This window comes from Cervus elaphus, chromosome 24 (assembly GCF_910594005.1).
Source record: "Cervus elaphus chromosome 24, mCerEla1.1, whole genome shotgun sequence".
NCBI lineage: Eukaryota > Metazoa > Chordata > Mammalia > Artiodactyla > Cervidae > Cervus > Cervus elaphus.
Window position 1 is genome coordinate 54316805 of NC_057838.1, and position 25187 is coordinate 54341991.

Genomic DNA, 25187 nt, shown 5'->3' on the forward strand with positions numbered 1-25187 from the left:
GGAGAGCATTGACAGGAAGGAAGGGTGTGTACCTACCTCGTGGACCCATGACCCTCACTTCCAGAGGGGCCAGGCCAGCCTTGCTGCTGTCCACCGTGAAGGACTGCAAGACGCGAGCTCGGACACCGGAGCCCAGCCCAGGGCCAACAATCTTGACCTTGCTGGGGTCCACAACATCCTTCACAGGAACCCTGAAGGGGCTGCCTAGAAAAGAGGTCATGGGATTCTAAGTACAACCCCCTTAGTGACTGGAGAGCTTGTGTGCACCCAGAACCACCCTGCTGCCCCACACCTAGGCTCTCACTGTATCACCTCCTGTCTTGCTGTGTGCATCCATGTGTACCTACTATGTGCAGACATGGTGCCAGGTGCTAGGTGCTAGGTGCTAGGTCCAGAGTACTGAACAGCACTCTAAGATTTAGGTAAACAAGTCACTATACCATCATATGTAACACAGACTGGGGATGTGTAGAAGGTATCAGTAGACTCTGAAGGTAATGAATCCGGGCCTGTGCCACAACTAAGGTCTGGCGCAGCCAAATAAATAAAGAAAAATAATTTTTTATTAAAAAAAAAAAAAAAAGACTACTGAAACTTGCAAAAGGCAGGGAGGTTGAGATTTGAGTAAAACACTAAATACAGAAACAAGAGCTAGGCTAGAAGCCTTTAGGGAGTCCTCTACCAAGGAAGACTAAGAAAGACCTCCCCAGAGGTCAGCCAGAGACAGGACCCGCGGTGTCCCCAGCACCACACCTCAGGCTGTCAAGTCCATCACCAAGGAGCGACATTCACCTCTTACAGGAGACTCCATGCTCCCCGAGACGCCTGGCAAAGTTAATGATGTTAACTGCCATGTAAGTTGAGGTTTCTCTGCTTTGCACTGTACAACATTTGTACTTTGTAGAATCAAGGGTGGTAAATAACAAAGACCACACAAAGAACCAAGGCTCTGGTTTGTTTTTTTTTTTTTTTTAATAATAGCCAGGCTTCAATGGCATCTGGTTTTTCAGCTAACTGAAGTAAATGGCTGACCCTGGCAAAGACAAGCACCATGCTCCATGCTGGAAACAAAAAGGAGCTTTATTTTAAATACAGCTGAGGAATTCAATGCAATGGCAATGAACAGACTTTAAAGCCAATCACCAAGTTCGCCTCCCGTGGAAGTGGTCTGAACTTAGCAGGAGAGTAGCCAAGAACCAACAAGGTAACTTCAGATCTAGAGTGGTAGATACCAAGCAATCTAGGCCACTATCCTGCTCTGTGATCCAGGCAGACATGACCAATCAATCACAATGGCCTTTCTTCCTGATGCACTCATTCTAGTCAATCCAGTGGTGGAAACAGTCACCACCAACAGACCCCAGCTGGCCCATCAGAGGAAGCCATTGTGGGTAAGACAGATACCTTGTTTGTGTCACGCCAGCTAAAACCATACTAATATTTAACCAACCAGAATTCCTATGAAAGTAAATTAGAACCAGGGTGTTGAATGTTTCATGGCAGAAACTCTGCATTCTTTTCACTGTGAAGCCTGACACTAAGACAACCAACCAATGCTTTATTGAATGATTCTGTCTGGGAAAACTCTGGGGTCTAGAAGTTGGCATTTGGCTCTGGGAGGCAACAGAGCCTGAAAATTTTAAACTAAAAAAAAACAACAACAATAACAACAACAAAAGAGGCACCATCTACGTCCGATGAGAAAATTCCAATCAGGACTCTTGCTGTTGTTATGCTCCAACTCGGCCATTTAATTCTAGCTCGTGAGTCAGCCATAGGGGCCCAACCTCTCACCCGATTCTGCCAGGGGAATTCCAAAGCTGATGGCATCCAGCAGACCTTCTCAAAAAAGTCAAAATAGTTTTGTTGCCATCAAAACCAGGAGATGCTCATCCCCACTGTCTCCCCAGCGGGAGTCACCAGGTCATCCGCCATTCTCAAAGCTCTACTCTCCCAACCCAAGAACTGCACACTTGCAAAGCTCCAAAAGGTCCCCTTGGCTCTGTATTATCTCAAGCCCAGCTCTCTTTGTAAACACTAGACAAAAAGCTCACAAACGGCAGGAGCTTTGTCTTGTCCGTGGCTGAATTCTCCTTGGCAAGTGATTATAGAAATTAAAAAATCTATATTGAAAGAGCTGTAAGGACAAATTTGAGGAGAAATGTCATTTTAAATGAATTAAGGCTTCCACAATGGCATCACCAACTCAATGGGCATGAGTTTGAGCAAGCTCTGGGGTTGGTGATGGACAAGGAAGCTTGGCATGCTTCAGTCCATACCGTTTTGCAAAGAGTCAGACACAACTGAGCGACTGAACGGAATTGAAGGCTTCAACAAATATCTGAGTAGAATGAATCTGAGTTGAATGTCAATACTTCCCTCCCAATCAGTATGCAAAAGGAGTGATTATGGGTGTGTGTGCATGTTTGCATATGATAACCGACAAGCAGTCAGTGGACATTCCACCGTCCTGGAAGTCATTCCAGAAATCCAAATGTAGGGCGCTCAGCCTGCCCCCTTCCTTGCAGTCCTGTCCTGGCTGATGGCCTTCAGAAGAAATGACCCACCCAAGGTTTCTCCTGCTCTCCCCACACCTGAGACAAGGTGTGCTAAGTCTCTCAGTAGTGTCCAACTCTTTGTGACACTATGGATGGTAGCCCACCAGGTTCCTCTGTCCGTGGGATTCTCCAGGCAAGAATACTGGAGTGGGTTGCCATGCCCTCTTCCACAGGATCTTCCCGGCCCAGGGATTGAACCTGCACCTCTAATTTCTCCTGCATTGACAGGTGGGTTCTTTACCTCTAGTGCCACCTGAGATAAGCTGACTATGAGCAACCCTGGAGCCCAAAGTCTTGTGTCCACACCATACACACTCACCTACCCTTCTAGAACTAGAATCTATGAAGATTCCTTGGCTGGAGCATGAATGTTAGAGAGCTCTTCACTATATAAGTCATTTTTTAAAATGTCTGAATCATTTATAGCAGTGGTTCTCAACTACAGGTGATGCTGTCCCCTAGCGAATTTATGAGAACATCTGGAGACATTTTTGGTTGTTACAATGTGAAATACAGAAATACCATGTAATGGACAGGAAATTATTATTAAATTATTCTTATTTTTCACAGTAAGTATCCATATTACATCATTAAATAGAAATTGATGTATAAAAATTTGAGTTTGTGTGTCTTTATCAGCTACCAGGACTGTTAACGGAAGAAAGAAAACAAGACGTGTGTAAGATGAATAAGAACTAACCACAACATAAACTGGAAATTTTCAACTTTGTAAAGAATCAGCTTTTCTCGAAGATCTAGGTCCTTCAACATGTGAACAATCATGTTGTTCAGTCAAAACTAAATTTTCAGTCAAAACTCTAAGCCAATGTATTTTACCCTATTACTGGTCCTCTTGGGAATTGAAATATTCTTGGAAATGCAGCCCAAAGGAAAATTCTCCCTTTACAGCTATTGTAAATATCAGACATTTTTTCCTGTTCAGAGAGATAAGCTAAATCAAACCTGCTTTCATGCAAAAATCAGTTCTCCTTTGGGTTCCCCTCAGAAGGACAGCTTACCAGGAATGTGGGCACCTCCGTATGTGATATTCACGTCATAATCTCCCGGAGCAAAGGGAACGTACTCAGCACTGCAGCTGCCATCTTTGTTGTCTCTGCAGTTGATTTTTGACTCGGACGGTCCCTCCACAGTTATGCCGAGACCCCCAATTCCTGCCCCTCTGTGAAGTGTGAGAAATAAGGCCAAGTTGTACTAGTGGTTCATGCCAGTCTGCTTACTGACAAAATTCATGTAAATCCCTCTATAAACTACCCCACTTAGCCAACTGGACTCAACTACTGTGATACCTCTCACAGTGTAACATGAATTTCTCAACAGTGTAATATAAATAAAAACAGCTTTCACCCCTCCTTTCCAACGCTCACCCTTCATCTGTTTATCTTTTCTAATTACATTGGCTGGGAATGAAAGGACAATTCAGGTATGTGACTTGTGACCAGTTTTAACAGGAATACTTCTAATATTTCATTTAACTATGACATCGGCTCTACATTTCTGAATCATCAAGTTAATGAGTTTCCATCTAGGCCTGCTTTGCTCAGCAGTTTTATGACTATTATCAAGGGCTTTTTGGTACTTTTAAAATCATACCTGCTCTTCCTCTGTAATATAAGTCTCTACAGAGGAAGATGTCTCACAAATCATGAAATAAAAAGCCTCTCAAAAGTTGGGAAACCATAAGTAAGAACTTACTTACAAAACAGAAAGAGACTCACACTTATAAAACGAACTTATGGCTGCTTGGGGGAAGGGGTAGTTTGGGAAGATCACGTACACACAGCTATATTGAAAATGGAAAACCAACAAGGACCTATTGTATAGCATGCGGAACTCTGTTCAGTGTAATACGGAAGCCTGGATACGAGGAGGTTTGGCAGAGAATGGGTTCATATATACGTATGGCTGAGTCCCTTCGCTGTTCACCTAAAACTAACACAATATTGTTAATCATCTAAACCCCAACACAAAAGAAAAAGTTCAAAAGAAAAAAAAAAGTTGGGAAACCATGATACATCCATAAAACATTTTGAGATCACTTAAAATACCTAGGGCTACTCTCCTTTTACAGAGTCAACACACGAATCCCAGGCCTTTGCTTACCTGGTAACCACCGTGAAGACATTGGGCTTATTGGTGAAAGCCTCCTTCAATCCAGGTCCTTGAGCTTGAACCCGAGAAGGCTGGCAGCCTTCGGTCACAGCCACTTTAAAGGGACTATTTGGGACGGGCACATCGTCGTAGGTTACCTCCACTACATGGAGGCCTGTTCAACACAACACAGAGAAATTTACTTGCACAAGAGCCACTTGTTGGCAGGAAATAGCACTCTAGCATTCAAGTCTATGTGCTACCTCAAGCTATTCGGAAAGGATAGGTTAAACAAATAGCAATGCTGGTAATGATTTGAGTTTAAAAAATACAAACTGCTTATGCTTTTGTTCACTTGGCAATCACATACCAACCCCATTTCCTAACACACACACAAGGCCTGTCCAAGCAAAAATCCCTAAGTTTGTTTTCAAGACAGTCATCTTAAACAGACCATCTTGATATGACAAAATACCCAGTCACTAATCAAAAGACAAAGAAAAGCCATGAAATAGACAAGCATTCACGAAAAGAGACTGAAAATATCTATATCATAATGTCCAGGGATTACATATACAGGGAATGAGGACATATGGTGCTTTTATTTTTTATGCTTTATCAAAAATTTTAATAATTCCTAATATTAAGAAAAAAACTGGGCTTCCCTAGAGGTTCAGTGGATATGAATCTGCCTGCTGATGCAGGGGGCTAGGGTTTGATCTCTGGTCTGGGAAGATTCCACATGCCAAGAAGCAATTAAGCCCGTGTGCCACTACTGAGCCCAGGGTCTACAGTCCGCAGGCCACAACTACTGAGCCCGCCTGCTCCAGCTACTGAAGCCCACAGGCCTCGAGCCCATGCTCCTCAACAATGAAGCCACTGCAATGAGAACAGCAGCCCCTGCTCACCACAATCAGAGAAAGCCCACGCAAAGAAAGCAACGAAGACCCAGCACAGCAAAAAAATAAATAAATTTTTAAAAGAAAGAATCATGTTAAGAAATTGCAGAAATGAGCAACCTGCCATGACATCACCCCATAACCTGCTCAGATGAGTCTGAGGCTGAAGTCAGCCCAACTGTTGCTACACAACAGAGCCAAATGCCAGGCACCAAGCGGGCAGAGGGCTCTGTTGGGGAGGCAGGCTTCCACTTTCTCCAGTCACTGCCCGTACTTCTGCTGAGGCAGGCAAAGCCGAGGGGGCAGGACTTAGCGCCAGTCACCGGGAGAGGCGGTCTAGCACAGCTCTAAGCAAGAATCATGTTCCAAGAAGACGACTCACCCTTCTCGAAGGGCGTGTATTCCACCTGGTAGGTCCCATCAGCATTGTCTGTGACGAAACACTCCGTGGAGGCCCCGGAGGGGTTGGCAATGTGGGCCTTGATGTGGTCGCCTCCGACCTGCGTCAGGGGCCGCGAGTCCACCGTGAAATCGGTGGTGGCTTCACGAAACACATCTGTTGAACAATCACACAGTAAGAATGCCGCCGACTGGGACTTCCCTGGTGGTCCAGTGGCTAAGACCCCGAGCTCCCAATGCAGGGGTCTGGGTTCGATCCCTTGTCAGGGAACTAGATCCCTTATGGCACAACTAAAGATCTTACATTCTGCATGCTGCCACTAAGACCCAGCACAGCCATACAAATAAATTTTTTAAAACATTTTTAAAAAAGAATGAATATCTTGGACAGAGGCTGTGTCAGCAGTCCAGTGATTAAGAGTCTGAGCTTCTTATTGTAAAGCAATTATCCTCCAATTAAAAAAAAAAAAGATTTCGAGTTCCCACGGTAGAAGGCTCGGGCTGGATCCCTGGTCAGGGAACTAAGATCCTACATGTGTGGTGTGGCCAAAAAGGAAAAAAAAAAAGAATGTAGCTAACACCTCATATTCAGCAGCAAACTCAAGAGGCATGGTTCTCAGCACTTTATTCTAATTTCAGTGACTGCCAAGACAACCAGTTTCTTTGTCTCAGAATCAAGAATATTAATGCCTCCCCACCTTCCATCTCCCTGGCAAAAGATGATTCTTCCAGGGTAGGCTCCCCCAAGTAACAACATAACCACCTGCCCACTTCTTGAGAGAAACATGAGATTCAGGACAGCTCAAAGGGTGAAGACAGCAAGCGTGGTATCAGCCAGCAGCACATTTTAAACCTTTTTCAGGTAAGTGCCAAAAATGCAATATGTTCTGTATCCACATTTAAAAGAAAAAAAAAAATCAAGATCTCTAGCTTTGCCAGAAAGAAAAAAGGCGGGGGAAACCTGCGGACAGTGCCAGGATTGTGAAGAAACAGGGGCTGGGCATCAGAAACACCACGCGCTCACCCCTTCGCTCTGGTCTCCTCTACCACTCACTGATGCGGAGAACACAGGTGAGTTTTCTTCTACCTGGCCTGATCTCTGCAGACATTTGAGTTTGCCGCCCCAATATTCTGAGCTGCAGGGGCATCCCCTATGACTTTGGTGGCCTCCTCCTTTTTTTCATGAAACCTACCTTTTCCTTCTATTCCGGGCCCAAAGACTTTGACCCTGCTGGTGTCCACAGCGGGCTCCACCTTGACCCTGGCGGGGAAGTGTGGCACCAGCTCCCCGCCGTACTTCATGGTCAGCGTGTACATGCCGGCCGTCAGGGGCACGTAGGTCACCGCGTAGGTGCCGTCTTTGTTGTTCTCGATACAGACCTCGGCTTTCGCCCCTGAGTCCGAGACAGCTTCCAGGCCCAGGGCCCCTGGCCCCGCTTCCGAACAGTCCACACTGAGCAGCCCAGCCTCGCCCACCTTCCCGTGCTCGAGGCCTGGGCCGGATGCCACGACTTTGGAGGGGTCGAAGGGCATTTCAATGTCAGCTTTGAAGGGAGAGCCAGGTATGTGGACTTCTTCGAAGAGGATGTTAACGAAGTACTCCCCGGGCTTCGTCGGGAGGTAGGAGACGGAGCAGGTCCCGTTGCCGTTGTCTGAGCACTCGATTTTGGCCTCGCATGGGCCTTCCACGGTTAGGCCCAGGCCTCCGGTTCCAGCTCCTTTGGTGTCGATGGTGAACTCGGCAGGCCTGCCCACAAGACCACCTCTGAGGCCAGGACCGTGGGCCTTCACCTATTTGAACACAAAATAAAAGTCAGACTCGGTCTTATGCTGGGAGCAGCCACTCAGCAAGCCCTGCTTTCAACAGCCAAGTCTGCACTCAGCACTCAGGTGGCCTTGGATGGAGTGGTCCTTCTCCCTGGGGTCTAATGTGTCTCACTCGCTCACCCACAGTGCCAAGTTACTGCCATGTTCTGTTCAGTGGATGCTGAAAGGGCTGCCAAAGGGAGACCTGACTGGGAACTCACTCAGCGCGGAAGGGCACGGCAGAGGCGTGGTCCCCTCTGTCCTGCCAGCCTTGCCTCCAGTGCTGGAGCTGGACACTGCACGTCCAGTCCAACCAACGCACTCCAGTGTCCCCGGCTGAGCACTCGCTGAATGGCTTTCATGGATTTCACTGCTGCTTTGGCTGCTACACCTCCCTCAATAAATTCAACATAATAAAAAACTAAACTGTAACGGTGAATACATGTCATTATACGTTTGTCCAAACCCATAGACTATATAACACCCAAAAGTGAACCCTAACATAAACTACAGACTTTAGGTGACAACGATGTTCGCATAGATTCATCCACTATCACAGTTGTAGCACCCTGGGGAGGATGGTGACCATGGGGAGGTTATATACGTGGGGTGAGGGGAATCTCTGTGCCATCCTCTCAATATTACAATGAATCTAAAATTGCTCTAAAGAATAAAGTCAGATTTTAAAAAAAAACAAGAAGAACATTAAAAAAAAAAAAACCTGCTTTTAAAAGAGGGAGCAGATGGGGCTTTCATGTGAAATTCAACAAATGAGACAGTTTTATAGGATCCATGCCATTCAGAACACTGGAAATACTTCGGAACCCTTGATTCAGGGCTACAAGGAAGAAATGGTAATGAGAAGAATCTATTTTTCTTTGTATTAGGCAAGTTTCATTATAATAGCTTGTGTAGGATGAGCTTACTGCATGTGCCAGATGCCAGACCGAGGCTTCCACACCCACCATCTGACCTCACCCTGAAGGCCCACTTCGCAGGGAGTACTGTTATGATGCTGACAAATGAAGGACAGGAGTCCTTCACCAAAGGTTCACAGCCAGAGAGAGAGAAGGAGCAGGACTAGGACCCAGCTTCGCATGGGACCCTTCACGCTGGATTATAGGAGAGAGAGCTACTATCAGTCACTGAGAACTAACTTAGGGGCTGGTTTTCTTTTTTTGTAATGGTTTGAGTGCAGTTTAATTTCATGGGCATTGTCTTTTTTTTTTTTTTGGCCATGCAGCATCTTAGTTCCCTGACCAGGGATTGAACCTGTACCCCCTACATTGGAAGCAATAAGTCTTAACCACTGGGCTACCAGGAAAAACCTAGAACTGACTTTGACCACAAAACAATTTTCTGAAGGTTTTCACCAGGTGGAACTGAAGAAGGACTGTTACATCTGCCAAGAGACGACACGTTCTGGAACAAACACAAAAAGCTGACCTTGGTGGGATCAGGAGGCAGCGAGGCCTCCACCATGTACGGGCTTCCGGGCACAGGATGTCCGTCATAGGTCAGGTCGACGGCATAGAGCCCTTCCTCCCGCGGGATGAACTTGGCCGTGCTGCCCTCCCGGCCTGCCATGGGGGCCACCAGACACGGCACGACCTTCCTCGAGGGGCTTAGGATCGTCACGTCCAGCTTCCCTTGGCCTCCTGCTCCTCTGGTGTCCACGGAGAACTCCTGGTCCTTCCCAACTTCGACTCCTGCAAAGAGAGACAAGCCAGAAGGATGAGCTGACCCTGTAGGGAAAACACTGCTGACAGCAGAGATGGTTCCTCGGAAACGGAATGTTTTCTCAGCTCCTGCAACAAACGTTGGTTGACTCAGGATGACATGCAAGATTGAATAAGAATAATCAGCATTCTAGCCTCGATAATAACCAGTACAAGAACATGAAGTAATCACTGATGATAATGATAGTCATCATTCACTGAATGTATTTTATATGCCAGGCATGAGGACAGCATATCATCTCTCTTCATTTTCATCACAACCCTGTAGTATATGTATTAGTAACCAAAGAATTTAACAGATAGGGAAACTGAGGCTTGGGGAGCAGGGGGTGTGAAGTGAGTTGTCTGGGGTACATATCTCACAGACCACAAAGCTGGGACACTGATCTAAATTGACTTGACCCCATGATCTACAGTAAGTTATAACCTGATACTGTTGTCGCTTCTCTGCCTACTTTCATTATTAACTTTGCATCAAAACACTCCCAGAAGCCAATGTTTTATTTACTGGTTCTTGGCAGCAAATTCCATTCCACAGCCAAAGAAGGCAGAAGTCACAGAGCTGGCCAACACAGAGGCACTGAAGCAAGGCCTGAGAAGTGACTCTCTGTACTGTGTTGATACTTGAAAAGTATTTGCAAATCAGGGCCACAGAACACCCATGTGCTCCATTTGATAATAACAAGGAAGGGACTTTCAATCAAAACAAAAGCACTGGGAGCCTAGGGCCCCCACCACAACCCAGGGAAGTCCTGACTTGGGCAATACCGGGCATGCCAAGATGAATGGTGTCAAGCCACAAACAAAGAGGCCTCAGAGATCCACATCCCAAAGACTCTTTCTAATCGGCTTCGTTCTCATCCTAGTGTGAAGTCAAAATCCTCAGTGTCCTGGAGAAAGGAGTACCAAGGGGACACATGAAGGATTAGACAGTGGCTGCTCCCCAGGGACAAAAGCCAGCATCGAGCTCTTGCTTCAGAGCCCCTGATCTGGGAGCTGGCTTCAGTCACAACTTGTACATTTGGGTCACAGCACCCTGAAGGTGTTCACCAAGGGTTCCCCCAAAACCCAGAGAAACCCTCATAAGCACAAGAATGCTGTCCTGGGGGTGTATATGGAGCCCCACATGACCCCAAAACTAGGAAAATACATGCCACTGACATGCAGCCAGGTTGTGGTCACGCTGACAAAAGGATAGAGGTATGAATGTTCTCCAAGATACACTGACGCAAAAAGGGAAGCTGAAGACGTGCGGGTATCTCAGGGAAACTTCAGTGCGAAGTAAATGTTACTAAACACTTTCTGTTGGCAATTAAGTATGTACAGATGCCGAAAGAAGATGTGGAAGGTCAGAGAACGAACTGGTGACTTTGGTCCACTCTAGGGAGTGGGAGAAGTGATGCTTAAAGTAGAATTTACCCTTGTCTGTGATGTTTTTAGATGAAACATGCATTTTTATATGACATATAAAAAAATACTTCTGTGATCATGTGTTAAACTTGGGAAGCTGAGTGAGCAGCATATCAGTGCCCCTATTATGCTATTCTCTTTACTTTATCATTGATTCATTCAGTTGCTTCACTCATTTAAGTGAAATGAGCTTGTACTAATAAGATCCCTAACAAACTAAAGGAACATCTGGATGGGAATAGGGAGAAGCATCATAGTTGTGGTTTCTGAGTGCCTGGGAATTGGTTTTTACGCTTGACTGCTGACCCTAAGGTGGATTCAGTGGTCAAGAACAGTTGGTACAACAGACATTTACCAGAAAGCGGCATGCCTCCAATTCTCCTTGTCATAAAAACCTTCCCTGTGAGGCCAGCAGTTACTGAGGGCTGCCTCTGAGTCAGATCCTGAATTACTGGCTCATTTAATTCTCACAATAGGCCTGTGAGTCTTCTTCCCCCACCTCCACTGAACAAAGGAGAAAAGGTGAAGAGATAGGCAGGGTCACAGAGCTACTCCATAGCACAGCCCTAATTCAATCGTGAGTCTGTCTGACTGCAGAGTCTCATATGGCAGAATTTGCTCCTCTACGAACTGTCTTTGAAAGGACCTTGACTGCTCTTCAATGACCCGTCCCCCCCTCCACTCTTGACACACTTACTGTTTTCCAGTCCATTAATTTTTATCCTGCTCAGATCCAGCGGAGCAGCCACACCCACGGTGAACGGGCTTTTAGGGATGGGATCGCCGCCGTATGTAACCAGAACCTGCATGTTACCCTGCAATAAGAGAGAACCAAGGACATGTGTGGGTACCAGCAGACTCACTTGATGTTTCAACCTGCCTTCCAGGATTTCCATTCTTCCCAGAGATGCAGGGTATATAGCCCCAGCAGATTTAGAAGGCATCTCAGATATATCTAAGTTTTTAGCCTCATGGCAAGAATGATGTAGAAATCAGACCAAAAAAAAGGAAAAAAAAGCAAGAGGGACAGCTTCAAGAGCACACTGCTGAGGTGTGCTTTTAAGCATTTCCTCAATTCCACCTGAAAACGGTGCTAAGAGGTGGTCACCATTTTTCCAGGCAGTAAAACCACAGCTCAGGGAGGTGAAGTCGCTTGTCCTAAGTGTGAGAGCCAGGCCTCACATCTGTGTCACCCGAACCTGAGTCCCAGATGCTCCGCCACACAAGCTCCACATCAAACACACGAACCAGCCCGGCCAAGGGCAAGGCAGGGGTTGCCTGGGGGCCTCTAACTGAACAAAATCTTTCTTTCCCATGGCCTGGGATTTCAGGCCACTACACTGCAAAAACGAATTTGCAAGAGTTAGCCTGGGGCTGTTCTAAGACCCCCTGCACAGTATGGAAACTCCCACATGGATGTCAAGGAGAGAAGAGTTGCCAGTGAGAAGGCGGACTGTGCCTGTAGGTTCAGCAGGCCCCCCGCCAGCAGCCCTGCGGCCGTGGAGGCACGGCCAGTCCCGGCCCACTCGCTGCTGGCTTCCTCTGGCCATGGTCGGCTGAGTGCCTCCATCCACACCAAGGCCCCATGAAAACCCACAGCTGTCTCAGTGGATTAAGGCTGTCCTCACCTCAAACGTCTGGGTATCACGTAAGAGGATGTGGGAGGGGAGGAAGCAAGGGGGAAAGAGGGATGAATCCCCAGAGGGCTCACTGGAATTCAGCCCCCGCTAAAAGCTGTCGCGGATGGAGTTTTAAAAGGGTGTAGCTTTTGACCTATGGAATATTTTCTTATATTCCTTTTGTAATAAAGAAGGAGGGAAAAGCCAAGATAAAAATGAGGTGCCTCTATGAAGGAAAGAGTATTGACTTTCTAGGATGGATTCTACACAAAACCACTGGGTCCCTTGCCCCAAGAGTGTCACATCTCAAGGCTTCCCTGGTGGTCCAGTGGCTAAGACTCTGTGCTCCCAATGCAAGGGGTCCGGGTTTGATTCCTGGTCAAGGAACTAGATTTCCATATGCCTCAACTAAGAGTTGTCATGCTGCAATAAGGATCCTGCATGCCACAACTAGGGATTCCCTGGTGGTTCCGTGGTAAAGAATTCGCCTGCCAATGCAGGAGACGTGGGTCCCATCCCTGGGTTGGGAAGATCCCCTGGAGAAGGAAATGGCAACTCACTTCAATATTCCTGCCTGGGAAATCCCATGGACAGAGGACCCTCATGGGCTATACAGTCTACAGCGTCACAGAGTCAAACATGACTTTGTGACTAAACAACAAAGACCCAGCACAGCCAAAAATAAATACATAAATAAAAACATACATATATATATATAACTAATAGGGCATTGGGTTCAAAAGTCCTTTCTGAGGGGGCAAGTCAAAACCTGAGGTTGCCCTGACATCTGCTACTTATTTTCTAGCAGCTCAGCTGAAACCCAACAAGGCTTATAGATACAAGATTAAGAGTCTCAGAATGTTTTTAGCAGAACCTATGATCTTGTGATCTTGACCAGTGAGCATGGCCATGTACCTTCTCCTCAGGAATGTGGAGAACTGAAAACAAAGATGCTATCGAGCTGGTGTTGCCAGTGCTACGGCTTCCACCAGCCCTGATAAGCATCAGCAGGAAAACAATGACCTACAGAGCACTGAGTGTCCTAATGAGAAAATGGCATTCACCTATGAAAGCTTCCCTTTCACCATTACTAATAATGAACCCTCAAGAGGACAGAAAGAAACCATAGGGCTCCCTATGGTTTCTCCCATTGCATCCAGGGTAGTTCCAAAGTCCTTTCTGGGGTTGCAAGTCAAAACCTGTCCTGATGTCGGCAACTTAATTTCTAGCAGCTCTGCTGAAACACACAAAGGTATATAGACACAGGATCTAAAAGAAGCAGAAATGGAGATGAAAGGCCACATAAGAACCTGCCCTAGAGAACCTCGCACTGCCAAGGAGGTTCTCACAGAAAAGATTCCATCTCCAAGGATGTGTAGCCCCCAGTGCAGGGGGACACCCACACCATTCCCTCATCCTCACTGTACCCCTTCATTCTGCCCCACTGCACTCCAGCCAGGTCCTCACTGACAAGGCCCGGGGTAGGAGTGATGCTTCTCAAACAGTGCTTTGGCAGAAAACATTGCCCTTCCTCTCTTACAAATGGCATTTCTCACACAGTGGGGTTCTGCTTCAAGAATGAAGGGGGACTTCCCTGGGGGTCCAGTGGCTAAGAGTTCATGCTTCCACTGCAGTGGGTGTGGGTTCAACCCTTGGTTGGGGAACAAAGATCCCACATGTCACACGGTGTGGCCAAAAAATAATAATAATTGTCAAAAATTGTTTTAAAAAACGAAGGATTCTCAGAGGTTTGGAATGACTGGTTAAAACACTATGCAGAAGTAGCAGAATCTAGTTTTTTCTACAGGAGTATGTGCTCCGCAGACCCTAGAGGTATAGGCATGAATCAAAACAAAATTTTAAACGAGTAAGCATAAATTCATATAGAGAGGTAGATTTGTAAGCCCTTATTTTCTAGAACAAACAGCAAAGCATGTGGCATGACAAAATCCTGTCTGTATTCCTCTATTTTGTAAAAGGGAGTAATTTAGAGCTTGAAGTACCACTTCAGGTTTGAGGAACTAAAAGCTCTTTAAGAAAGACCCCACTGTACCACCTTGTAAAAAAAAGGGTGAGGTAAGGCAAAAGAACCAGCAAGGATAAACAGAGGTGTGGCAATTCTTTCCCTCTGAGTAACTAATAAAAGACTCAAAGGCAGCTGGTAAGGAGGGGAGAATGTCTACGAGAGAAGCAGACACTAGGTCCAATTTCAAGAGCTCAGATTTCTCTGCTAAAACCCAGATGGAGGTGGGAAATTGGGGTGGGGAGGGATGGCAAGCTTCCTGCCGGTCCTTGGGGAATCCTCCAGGCCCTCCTGGTACAACCAGCCAGGCTTTGGGTCTGCGTTCCTAGAGAGGTTCACAAGGAAAGGGTGAATCTCTTCCTCTCACAGAGGAGCACAGATCAGAGCAGAGATTATCCTCTGGTGTCCAAAGTGGCCCAGCCCAGGCAGGCAGGGGCCTACCTGCTGGGTGGGTGTGTATTTAACGGTGTGAGAGTAGTCATAGTTATCGATGATATCCAGATCCTTCACGGCGTCGCCAGGGACTGGGCTGCTGAACTGCACGTTGAGAGGGGCCTTTCCGGCTCCCTTGGTGTAGACAGTGAAGTGGGTGGGTTTCCCGTTTTCCACACCTGGGAGGAGACAGTGAAGTGAGGAGACAGGCTCAGCCGGAGGAGTTTCACTTTCAGAACCAGTCTGACAGGTTCATCAACACCAGCTTCCAGAAGCAGGAGGTGGAGACAGGGGCTGGCGCTCAGCCACACCGGCAGCTCAGCTGAGCGCAGCCCCTGCTGAACTGAAGCCCAGCCAGAGCACCTGCTCTAGGGGAGGTAGGTCATTTCCGGCCCTGGACCCACTGGGCCCACTGCTTCCAGGGTGACCTCGCGCACACGCCCTCTTACCTGCTTTGCTGAGCCCCGGGCCTTCTGCCTTCACTTTGCTGGCGTCATGGGAAGGGTCGACCTTGACTCTGAAAGGGCTGGTGGGGATTTCCTGTAGCAGAGATACAGTCTCAGGAGGAAAGTCCCTGAAGTCATTGCCTGAGCTTAAACTTCTGCCCAAAGCAAAGACGGAGACCTCAGTACTTCCAGTCTAGCGGGTGGCGAGTAACTTCTGAGTAACGATCGGTCAAGTCTTTACATGCTAGCATCAGGCAAGGGCCATCAGTGGTCACTCATGAATCCCTGGGTATCTGACCTCACAGTTAAAGGGCCTGAGTGTCCACAAACACCCAGACAACTCTCAGCCTTTAATACCAAATGCTGAGTACTTTTAGGATGCAAAAACACTACCAAGAATAAAACCTAAAACAACAATACATGGAATTGGAGGAAGGAAATGTCCTGCAAGGACAGCAGAGAGCTAGGGTTTGAGGAATGCAAGGAACTGATTAGCAAGGCACTAACTGTAATGCTTCCAAAAGAATCCTGCAGGGACTTCCCTTGTGGTCCAGTGGTTAAGACTCTATGCTTCCACTGCAGGGGGCAATGGATTCGCTCCCTAGTTGGGCAACTACAATCCCAAATGTCAAGTTTCCTGGCAAAATATTTTTTAAAAAATAATAAATCTGACATTAGAAAAAGAAACTTGCACTATAAAGTCAGGACAGGTCAAATGGATGAAGCCAACTCAAGATCAATATTTGAGGTCCAGAGCTTTCTCCTGAGGTCCCTATGTTTATGTAAGATGCATCTGAATCAACAAGATTCCATGGTTCCTAAAATGGGTACTGCTCCTCCTCGTCTTCATTATCACATATAAATATGAACCCTATTTGAAACTTCTAAACTCTTTCTTCCTATAAAGGCTGAGGCCAAGGTCATTGTTTCAAAGACACTGAAGTAGAACACAATCTATAAATTCATTACAATTCATTCAAAAACTTGATGATAGTTTATAAAAATCTCACTTCTTTCCAGAGCCTGGCTTTCAACCACTGACTAACTATGCATCCCTACTTTCATTAGAAAGTGGTAACATTTTAGTTTTGGGTGTTGGTATTCCTTCTTGGTTTTAAGTAACCAGAGAGGAAAACTATTGGGCAGAGTTCTCAAGATACTTTCTCTGTTGCTAAAAAAAAAAAAATAAAAGGAAATACACACACAGCTGGCCAGAAAGAACCCTTGCCCACACACCTGAGAGGCAAAGAGAACTTTGATAGTGTATCGCCCGGCGGCAGGAGGCACATATTTGACTGTAAACGTATCATTGGCGTTGTGAATAATGTCAAAATCCACGTCTTCCTCCTCATCACTTAACACCCGGGCATCACATTTAATGCCAACGCTGACATCACCTGGAACAGACCAGCCTATTAGCACTGGTTTATAAGAAACGGCACGTCCCATGCAATCACTTCCAGCTCAAGCTCACACCCCAGAAGAGCAGCTGGGAACTTTCCAGTAAGTAACCTGAGAAAGGGATGGTATTCAAATCAGGGTTTTGGAGAAGGAATGGAGGATTAGCAAAGATCTCACCACCGAACTGACTCAGACACTCATTAGATGAACAATCATCTATTCAGGCAGACTGTTTCTTGGTTCAGAGTTCACTGCCCTTGAAACGTTACAAAGAGAACTTCCTTCCCAAGATGCAACAAGCAGTGCGCTGGGTGAAGCCCCCTTTCACCTTCGCCAGCCTCAGTACAGTCCACGGTGAAGTGAGTGGGCTCGTGTGCCTTCAGGCCACTTCTCTCCACTCCTGGCCCAAACACTTTGACCTTTTGGGGATGGCTACCCTGTCCGATGCTGACCTAGAGAGGACAGGGAGAAAAGTTGTAATCAAGTTCTTCTGCATGTGGACCCAGTAAAGACACGGTCAGTTGTTAGAATGTCATACGTGGGGGCAATCTACAGCACCCAGCCCTTTTGGCCACACCATCTTCCAAGATACACCAAGCATGGTGTTTCCATGTACCTGCCTTGACCATCAAGCATGGAGTCTAGACCTGCCTCAGGACTGGGCTTTTTCACACCACGACCAGGATTCCGCTTCAAACCTACCCTGTAAGGGCTGTGCGGGATGTTGACACCTCCCCAGACCACGGCAATGGTGTGCTTGATGGCCTTAACCGGGGTGTATGAGCAGGCGTAGGTGCCATCCATCCGGCTCTTCATCTGGATGTCAATGGGCTGGCCGTCCCCATCCTACAGAAGAGTAGGGGCTAAGTACAGAGCTGGCCCTCACACTGTCTCCATCAAACATGGTCACTGGGTCTTCCCAAATCACCACTCACTCATCCAACCAAATTTCATGGAGCGCCTATGATGGGCCATGTTCTCAATACAAGGAACACAAGTGATAAAACACTACATGCATTTATTTATCTTTAATTACTAACAACAAATGGTTTCCCCAAAGAAAGGCATGGTCACTCAGTGCTTCTTAACTGTAATTCCTGCATTTAAATCCTGGGGCCAAAATTCAATTAAATGAGGTAAACATATTTGCTACACTCTTGTTTACAAACCCTCCCATCATAGCCACACTAAAGGACATTTACGGGGAGATCTGAAACAGACAAGCCTGATTTCCACAGAATACAAACCATAAAGATGAGAAAAGCACCCTGCTTTACATATTAGAATCCCCTTTAGTCCTCACATAAACCCTTTGAGAAAAATCATCTTTTTTGCAACGTGTGAATGAGGAAACTGAAGATCCAAGGGACTGGTCACTTGCTGTTATATGTATCCCGTTAGCTGATAATTACCTGCACAGGTAGCAGGTAGAAACTTACCTGAGCAAATATCTTTAAGGGAGCTTTTCCGGCATCCTTAGGATCCACAGTGAACTCAGCCAGGTTGTTGACGATGCATCCGGACTTCTCCAAACCTGGCCCGTATGCTTGCACCTGGGGCAAAGGGCCAACAGTGACTCCCTTTCTTTGTAATGTGCTAACTACAGAAGACAGGCGACCAGGGAAGGGGGAGAGGGGAAGCTATGTCTGGCTTCACGGTACAGTGTCCTCTACATATGAACTTTCAAGTTGTGAACGTTCAAAGATGGGAATATGTGTGCCCATCCCTGTATGTCAGCTGTTGTAAGGTACTACTGCACCTTTCAAGGTACTGTACTGTATGATTAAAACTGTTTATTTTTTGTGTTTGTTTTTTATGTACATATTATTTGTGTGAAAAGTATTATAAACCTATTACAGTACATATGTACATGAATGCTCAGTTGTGCCCAACTCTTTGCAACCCCATGGACTGTGGCCCACCAGGCTCCTCTGTCCATGGGGATTCTCCAGGCAAGAATAATGGAGTGGGTTGCCATGCCCTCCTCCAGGGGATCTTCCTGACACAGGAATCGAACCTGCTTCTCTTGTGTCTTTTGCATTGGAAGGCAGATGCTTTGTCACTGTGCCACCTGGGTAGCCCTATTATATACAGTACCATATAGCCGATTGTGTTAGTGAGGTACCCAGGGTAACATCCTTCAACTTGTGAAAGTGCTCTCAGAACAGAACTCATTCGTATGTAAGACACTTACTGTACCTACATAACAGGATGGTTATGGTAGTTAAAATGCTCAAGTAACCTGGAACTTGGAGCAGGAAGTGGCAACCCACTCCAGCATTCTTGCCTAGAGAATGCCATTGACAGAATAGCCTGGTGGGCTACAGTCCATGGGGTCACAAAGAGTCAGACACGACTGAGCGACTGAATACACACACACAGGCAACCTGGAACTTAAAAACATGCAGGAGAAAAACTCTGTAAAACCTGGCCCCACACCAGCCCCTGCTCCCTGTATTAATGTGTGCAGTAACAAGTGCACGGACTCCGGATGTGCTCAGTTTCAATGCTCCCGCTTGGAGGGGGTTCAGAGCCTTTCCCACTGATAATATCCCAATGGTCTGCAGCCCCCAGAGAGCAAAGAACCAGCAGGTGGACAAAGAGGAGCAGCTACCAGGCTGGACTGATGTCAGCCTACGGTCAGCTGTCCATGTGGGCCAAAAACAGTGCACGTTGGGCGGGGTGGGGTGGGTGCTGGCTGCCGAAAGCCCAGCTGGCTCAGACTTCATGCTTATCAGCCTGCTAAACGATTCAGAGAAGCTCCTGAAGAGAATGCAAACACTGCTCCAACTTAAGAGAAGGGGAGCTGGGGAGAAAAATTAACAAGTCTTTATCTAAGGAGCACCTTGAGAGAATACCTATAGAAAGTGGTAAAACTGAAATGGGATGCTTGGGGTACAAGAAAAATAGCAGCTTATGGAGCCCCCTCTGTGGGCCAGGCACTATGCTAATAAGAGCTGGTTTTGTTCATGTTACCTCCTTGAATCATGCCAGAAACTATAGGAAGCAGCCACTGGAATTGTTCCCATTTTATAGAGGAAGATACAGAAGTCAGAGAGCTAAGTTACTTGCCACATGTTAGAAATGTACTAAGAGGTACTTGTTTTTCAGTCACTAAATCACGTCAGACTCTTTCCAACCCCATGGACTGTAGCCCGTCAGGTTCCTCTGTCCATGAGATTTCCCAGGCAAGAATACTGGAGTGGATTACTATTTCCTGCTCCAGGGGATCTTCCCGACCCAGGGATCGAACCCACATTTCCTGCATGGCAGGTGGATTCTTCACCACTGAACCACCTGGGAAGCCCGATAAGAAGTACTACCGGGCTTATAATTCAGGTCTTTTTTGAAACTTCCTAAGCTTTAAAAGGCTCTTCTCTGTGATTTCTCCACACGCTACTCAAGGAAACTCTGTGGGCATAGGAGAGAATGCCAGGAGCCAGAGGCCAGAGGACAGGAACACGACACTCTGACTCACCAGGTCTGGGTTGTAGTCTCCCGAGGCCGGGTGGATGTAGGCCATGAAGGGACTGTCCTTGATGTCCTCATCGTCGCACATGATGTGAACGGCATATTCACCCGGCTCCTTGGGCCAGTACTTGACATCACATGACCCGTCATTCTGGTCGTCATACTCAATCTTCGCCTGCGAGGGGCCTTCAATGGCAAACCCTGGGGACAGGGTAGGAAGACCCTCTGGTTACAAGGTATCTAGTCTGGGTTATTACCAACCCATTCCTTCTGCCTCCCTGAAAACCAAGTGCTAGCCAGAAGACTGCAATCTGTTAGGGTCCCTTTCCCACAAAACCGAACTTACTAAGTCTTCAAAAGAGATGGAAGGTTGGATTTTACATATTTTTTTTTAAACATCATTGAACGGAAAGGTTAACCAGCAAACTTTCTGTTGGCAATATGGTAACATGAGCCAAAAACCTTAAAACAATACCCACCCATTGCCCCCACCAAATCCACTTCTGGGTTTTTATCTGAAGGAAATAACCAAGGATGTGTGTAAACAGTTAGATACAAGGATATATAATCAGCATTGTTTTTATAGCAAAACTCTTCAGCTATTTTGCTGAAGGGCCTAACAGTAGTTATATCCATGCCTTGGATTTCCATAGATGACATGGGAAATTGAGACAGGTCCTATATTCGCCTGAGGCAGAAAGACATAAAGATACTTTTGCAGCAGATAAACATTTGTATGCCTATGTACAGGAATAAAGTCTAGAAGGATATACTGAAAGGTCTAATACTGCTTCTAGTCTATAAGGATATACTAAGATGTTTATCATTTCTCTAAACAGAAAAATTAAATCTGATTTCCTAATTTTTCCTCTTTGCTTATTTCTATTTGTTAACATAGGGGTCATTAAACTTTAACTGCTGAACCAGATCTGACCCAATGCATGTTTTTGTAAATAAGGAACACAACCACATCCCTTCACTTATGCATTATCTATGGCCGCGATCAGGATACAATGATAGTCACATAGTTGTGACAGAGAGAATATGACCTTCAATACGGAAATATTTGCTATCTGTTCCTTAACAGAGAGAGGTGCCGACCGTTCTTCTAAAATGATCAAATCTACATCAGATGCTTATTTAAAATACACTCAACTACGCTCCAAAGAGTATTCACTTTCCAAATTTCTAATTTCGGCAAACTTCATTCATCTAAACTAAGGATCAGTCAATAATATCTGCCACGTGTCAACTATTTTCCTGGTACTGTTTTAGGCACAACATCCACAGGAAGCCTTTGCCCTCATGGTCTAGTGGATGAATGAATGTTGGTGCCAGAGGCAGAGGACAAGCGGAACATGGGAACTGCAATTCATCAGGAGTATCCAGAGATGGTCTTGGGTGGTCAGGAGGCCAGAGGCTCAGGGTAGTGAGGCTCAGAGGAGGCCTCAACACACAGCCTAACACGTGACCCAGGCACCCTGCAATCTCAGCCACCAGAAGCCGCTTCCACTTACCCAGAGACCCCACTTCAGAACCAATGGACTCCACTACGAAGTCCGCTGACCGCCCAACAATCCCGCCGTGGAGGCCAGGTCCCCATGCACGGACTTTCTGCATGCCTGCTTCAGGGCCAACTTGAACTTCAAAAGGGCTAGAAGGAAAGGAACAGAGGAAGCATTAAAGAGAAGAGAAGAAAGGGCTACATACAACCACAAGCTCTTTATACACGCTCTTTCCACTGGCCTTATCCTTTCATCTGCAGCCCCAAGCTCCAACCAAGCCCTTCCTCCATACAGGTTCCCCCACAACCATTGTTACGTCAACAATATCATGTAATAGGACTGTTTCAAACCACACTGCCTGGCACTATCCTGGTCATTTGCCTTGTATGCACACCAGGCTGTGAGCCCTGGAAGGCTAAGTGAGTGCCTACATTCCATCTGCTGCCAGCGCTAAAACAAGAAAACTGGATTGCATATGCTCTATCTCAAACATGAATAAACGTGCTTTAACTTCGGCACAGGAGATTTAAAAAACATTGCTTAGATTCTCAGAAGCTTAAAATATACACAGACATCTCTTGAAGTAAATGGAATTTATTCAGAGCCTAAAGCTGCCCCCAGGAAAGCTGGAAAGCACACGAATACAGGGAAGGCAAGTGAAGCCCGCAAGGCAAAGCTATAGACTGTGCCCCTCGCGTCCTGACCGCGCTCACAGCGAGGATTCTAACGTCAACCAGAGCAGATTCTGCCATTTTACCCATGGCATTCATGAACAGAGAGGCACACATCGAAAGAAAGAGAATCTGTTTAAATTAGGGGTATAGACACACAGCCCATTTGCTCTGTATCACTGTTCCTTCTGGCTTGTCTGCCTCCCCACAGCTTTAAACCGCCAGCTTTCGATTTGAAACGAGGCAGCTGAAACCACAGTGACTTTCTGCTGCATTTGAGAACAGGCCAAATGACTGTGTACTGTTCTGAAAAAAGAAAAAAAAAAAAAGCTTTTGACAGAGCAGCTCTCCTTCCCTCCTGCGGCCTGGGAAGTGAGCACCACAAGCCTGTCCTGGGCCGAGCATGCCTCGGGAGAAGACACAACAATCCCAGTTAGAGACTCACCTCTTTTGAATGTGGTGTCCCCCCCACGTGATGGAGACGCTGTATTTCCCCTGGGTGCTGGGGTAATACTCAAATGCATAGACTCCATCCTGAAAGCCTTTCTGTTTCACCAGTTCCTCCAGACCCTCTGTGGGAAGGAAGCACATGGTCTTTCCAGTAGCCATCCAGGCTCAGAACAAGAATCCAGAAGACAGGAACAGAAAGACAGCAAGAGCCACAAAATAAAACCACGTGGATGGTCTCAGAGTGTGGGGTTCCCCCACCCCAAATTGGGAGGTTACTCCAAAGCCAAAAACAGACACATGTCTACTGCAAAGTAAGGGGAAATGGAAGATTTCCCAGCTCACTGGCTTTAGAAAGCTTTCTCATGTATGAGGGGCCTATGAGGTCCTAAACCCCTGGGGCCGGTAATATTTTTCAATGATCAAAAAGCCATCCTTTTTAGCTGCCCGCAAAAATTGCACAGGGAACTCTACTCAATATTCTGTAATAATCTAAATGGGAAAAGAACTTCAAAAAGAATAGATACATATGTATGTATAACTGAATCAGTTTGCTATACACCTGAAACTAATATAACAACATTGTTCATCAACAATGTCTCCTGCATCGGCAGATTCTTTACCAAGGAGCCACTGGGGAAAGCCTAAATTCCACTATAAAATAAAGATTAAAAAAGGAAAGAAATTTTTTAAAAAATTGTAGAAGGAGTAAATGCTTATGAGTATTTGGCATTAGGGTCCTGGCATATCCTTTTCAACTAAAGCTGGACAATGAAAGCAAGAAAGTTCTTGTATGCTATCTCCAAGAGAACAGGTTTCAGAGGCTACCCCACAAACTCCAGACTGAGCCTTCAGGCAGGAACTTGTTTTATGTTGAGCCCTGAGGTTTGGCCGGGAAAGCCATTTAGTCAAGTAAGAATCCAAGGTCAGAAAAAAAAAAGAACGCCTCCTCAGTTCCTGTAGCAACAAGCCAAGAGGGAGGCCAGCCCCAGAGCAGCCTCACTCCAGGTCTGGGCAGTCTAGAACCTTGGCTGCCCTCAGGGCACAGCTGCCCCAAAGCTCAGTGCTCTAAGATCAAATATTAACTTTCTGGAGCTCAGAACACTCCTGTCCCAGCCTGTTAGGAACATAGGGGAGTGAGAACAGTCCCGGAGCAGGAAGAGAGGATTTTACAAAGCTTGGGAGTAAAACTGCCGAGGCTACTGCGCTCACAACTGGAAAAGAAAGAGCTGCTTCTCTGACCCAGGGCGGGGAACTCATGAAGAGAGTAGATACTTGTCCTCCTTTCTCTTTTCTCAAGAGAGAGAGAGAGGGAGTTGCAAGGTGCCATGCACTCTTCCACAAGTGGCATTTATCTACAGAGAAGACTTAGTTGTAGGGAATTTATTCTCCTTCTATAAGCACTTATCAAAGTAATTAGGGATCTGCCATAATTTCATTGTCTATAAAATGTAACCTGTAGAGGGGAGAATTACTGGCTTTGGAGATCGGGCTTGAATTCTAGCTCAGATGCTTAAAAACTTTGTGAATGTGGACAAGACCCTTCCTCTCTGAGCCTAGGTTTCCTCAAATTTAAAAAAAAAATGGGCCATTTCATATTGCTGTTCCAGCTCCAATATTTATTTCTTTTTCCGGAAGCCCTAACATAATATGAGGCTGTCAATCCAACACTGTTCCCACATCCAGGGCAAACATTACTAAACAATCAGTTTCCTTCTCCATGGAGCAGAGAGAGCCTCCAATCTCTGACACAGCTCTCTGGGATAAATTGATCAGAACTGGCTGTGTGATGACACCCATATGTCATGGCTGTCAAGTTAAGCTGAAATCACACTGAGACAGGGAAACAAAGGAGCACTTACTAGGACCCTTAATGGTGACGCCGAGCTCTCCACTTCCAGCAGCTTTGGTGTCAACTCTGAAGTCTGCAGTTTCTCGGACGCGAATGCCTTTAGGCTGCAGGCCTCGGCCACTGGCCCGACAGGCGTTTGGATTGCAGGCTGCAAGCACAGTTTCGACATCAATTCAACCTTTTATTCTTTACTCGGAGTTGAGTAAGCCAAGGTAACTTTGAGCCACCCGCCAAGAAAATGTTTGCTTTGTGGAGTGTGCAGCAGCTGCCCGAGACCAGGGGTCTCCTTCAGGGAGCACACCAGGCTAGCAAATAAAGACACAATATAACTTTGTCCAGGGAAGGGGGGGAAAAGTTACTTTGGCAAAGAAAGCAGGAGTGCACAGCGGGAATTTGCTGG

The 25187-nt window shown here is 46.4% G+C and overlaps 1 protein-coding gene across 5 annotated transcripts in view; it reads right to left on the bottom strand.

The window, feature by feature from the left end:
* The window catches only part of FLNB (filamin B), a 136665-nt gene that overhangs the window by 37479 nt on the left and 73999 nt on the right, over nt 1-25187 (bottom strand). For all 5 annotated transcript variants that reach the window (XM_043885257.1, XM_043885256.1, XM_043885255.1 and 2 more), the window contains exons 9-25: nt 24798-24935; nt 22934-23060; nt 21830-21966; nt 20320-20513; nt 18281-18394; nt 17544-17687; nt 17170-17293; nt 16677-16837; nt 15444-15534; nt 15004-15173; nt 11618-11735; nt 9218-9480; nt 7159-7756; nt 5949-6122; nt 4680-4842; nt 3578-3738; nt 37-204 (exon numbers count right to left, since the gene is read on the bottom strand). In XM_043885257.1, coding sequence (XP_043741192.1) covers nt 37-204; nt 3578-3738; nt 4680-4842; nt 5949-6122; nt 7159-7756; nt 9218-9480; nt 11618-11735; nt 15004-15173; nt 15444-15534; nt 16677-16837; nt 17170-17293; nt 17544-17687; nt 18281-18394; nt 20320-20513; nt 21830-21966; nt 22934-23060; nt 24798-24935 — 3045 coding nt within the window. The remainder of the gene's footprint in view (nt 1-36; nt 205-3577; nt 3739-4679; nt 4843-5948; nt 6123-7158; nt 7757-9217; nt 9481-11617; nt 11736-15003; nt 15174-15443; nt 15535-16676; nt 16838-17169; nt 17294-17543; nt 17688-18280; nt 18395-20319; nt 20514-21829; nt 21967-22933; nt 23061-24797; nt 24936-25187) is intronic.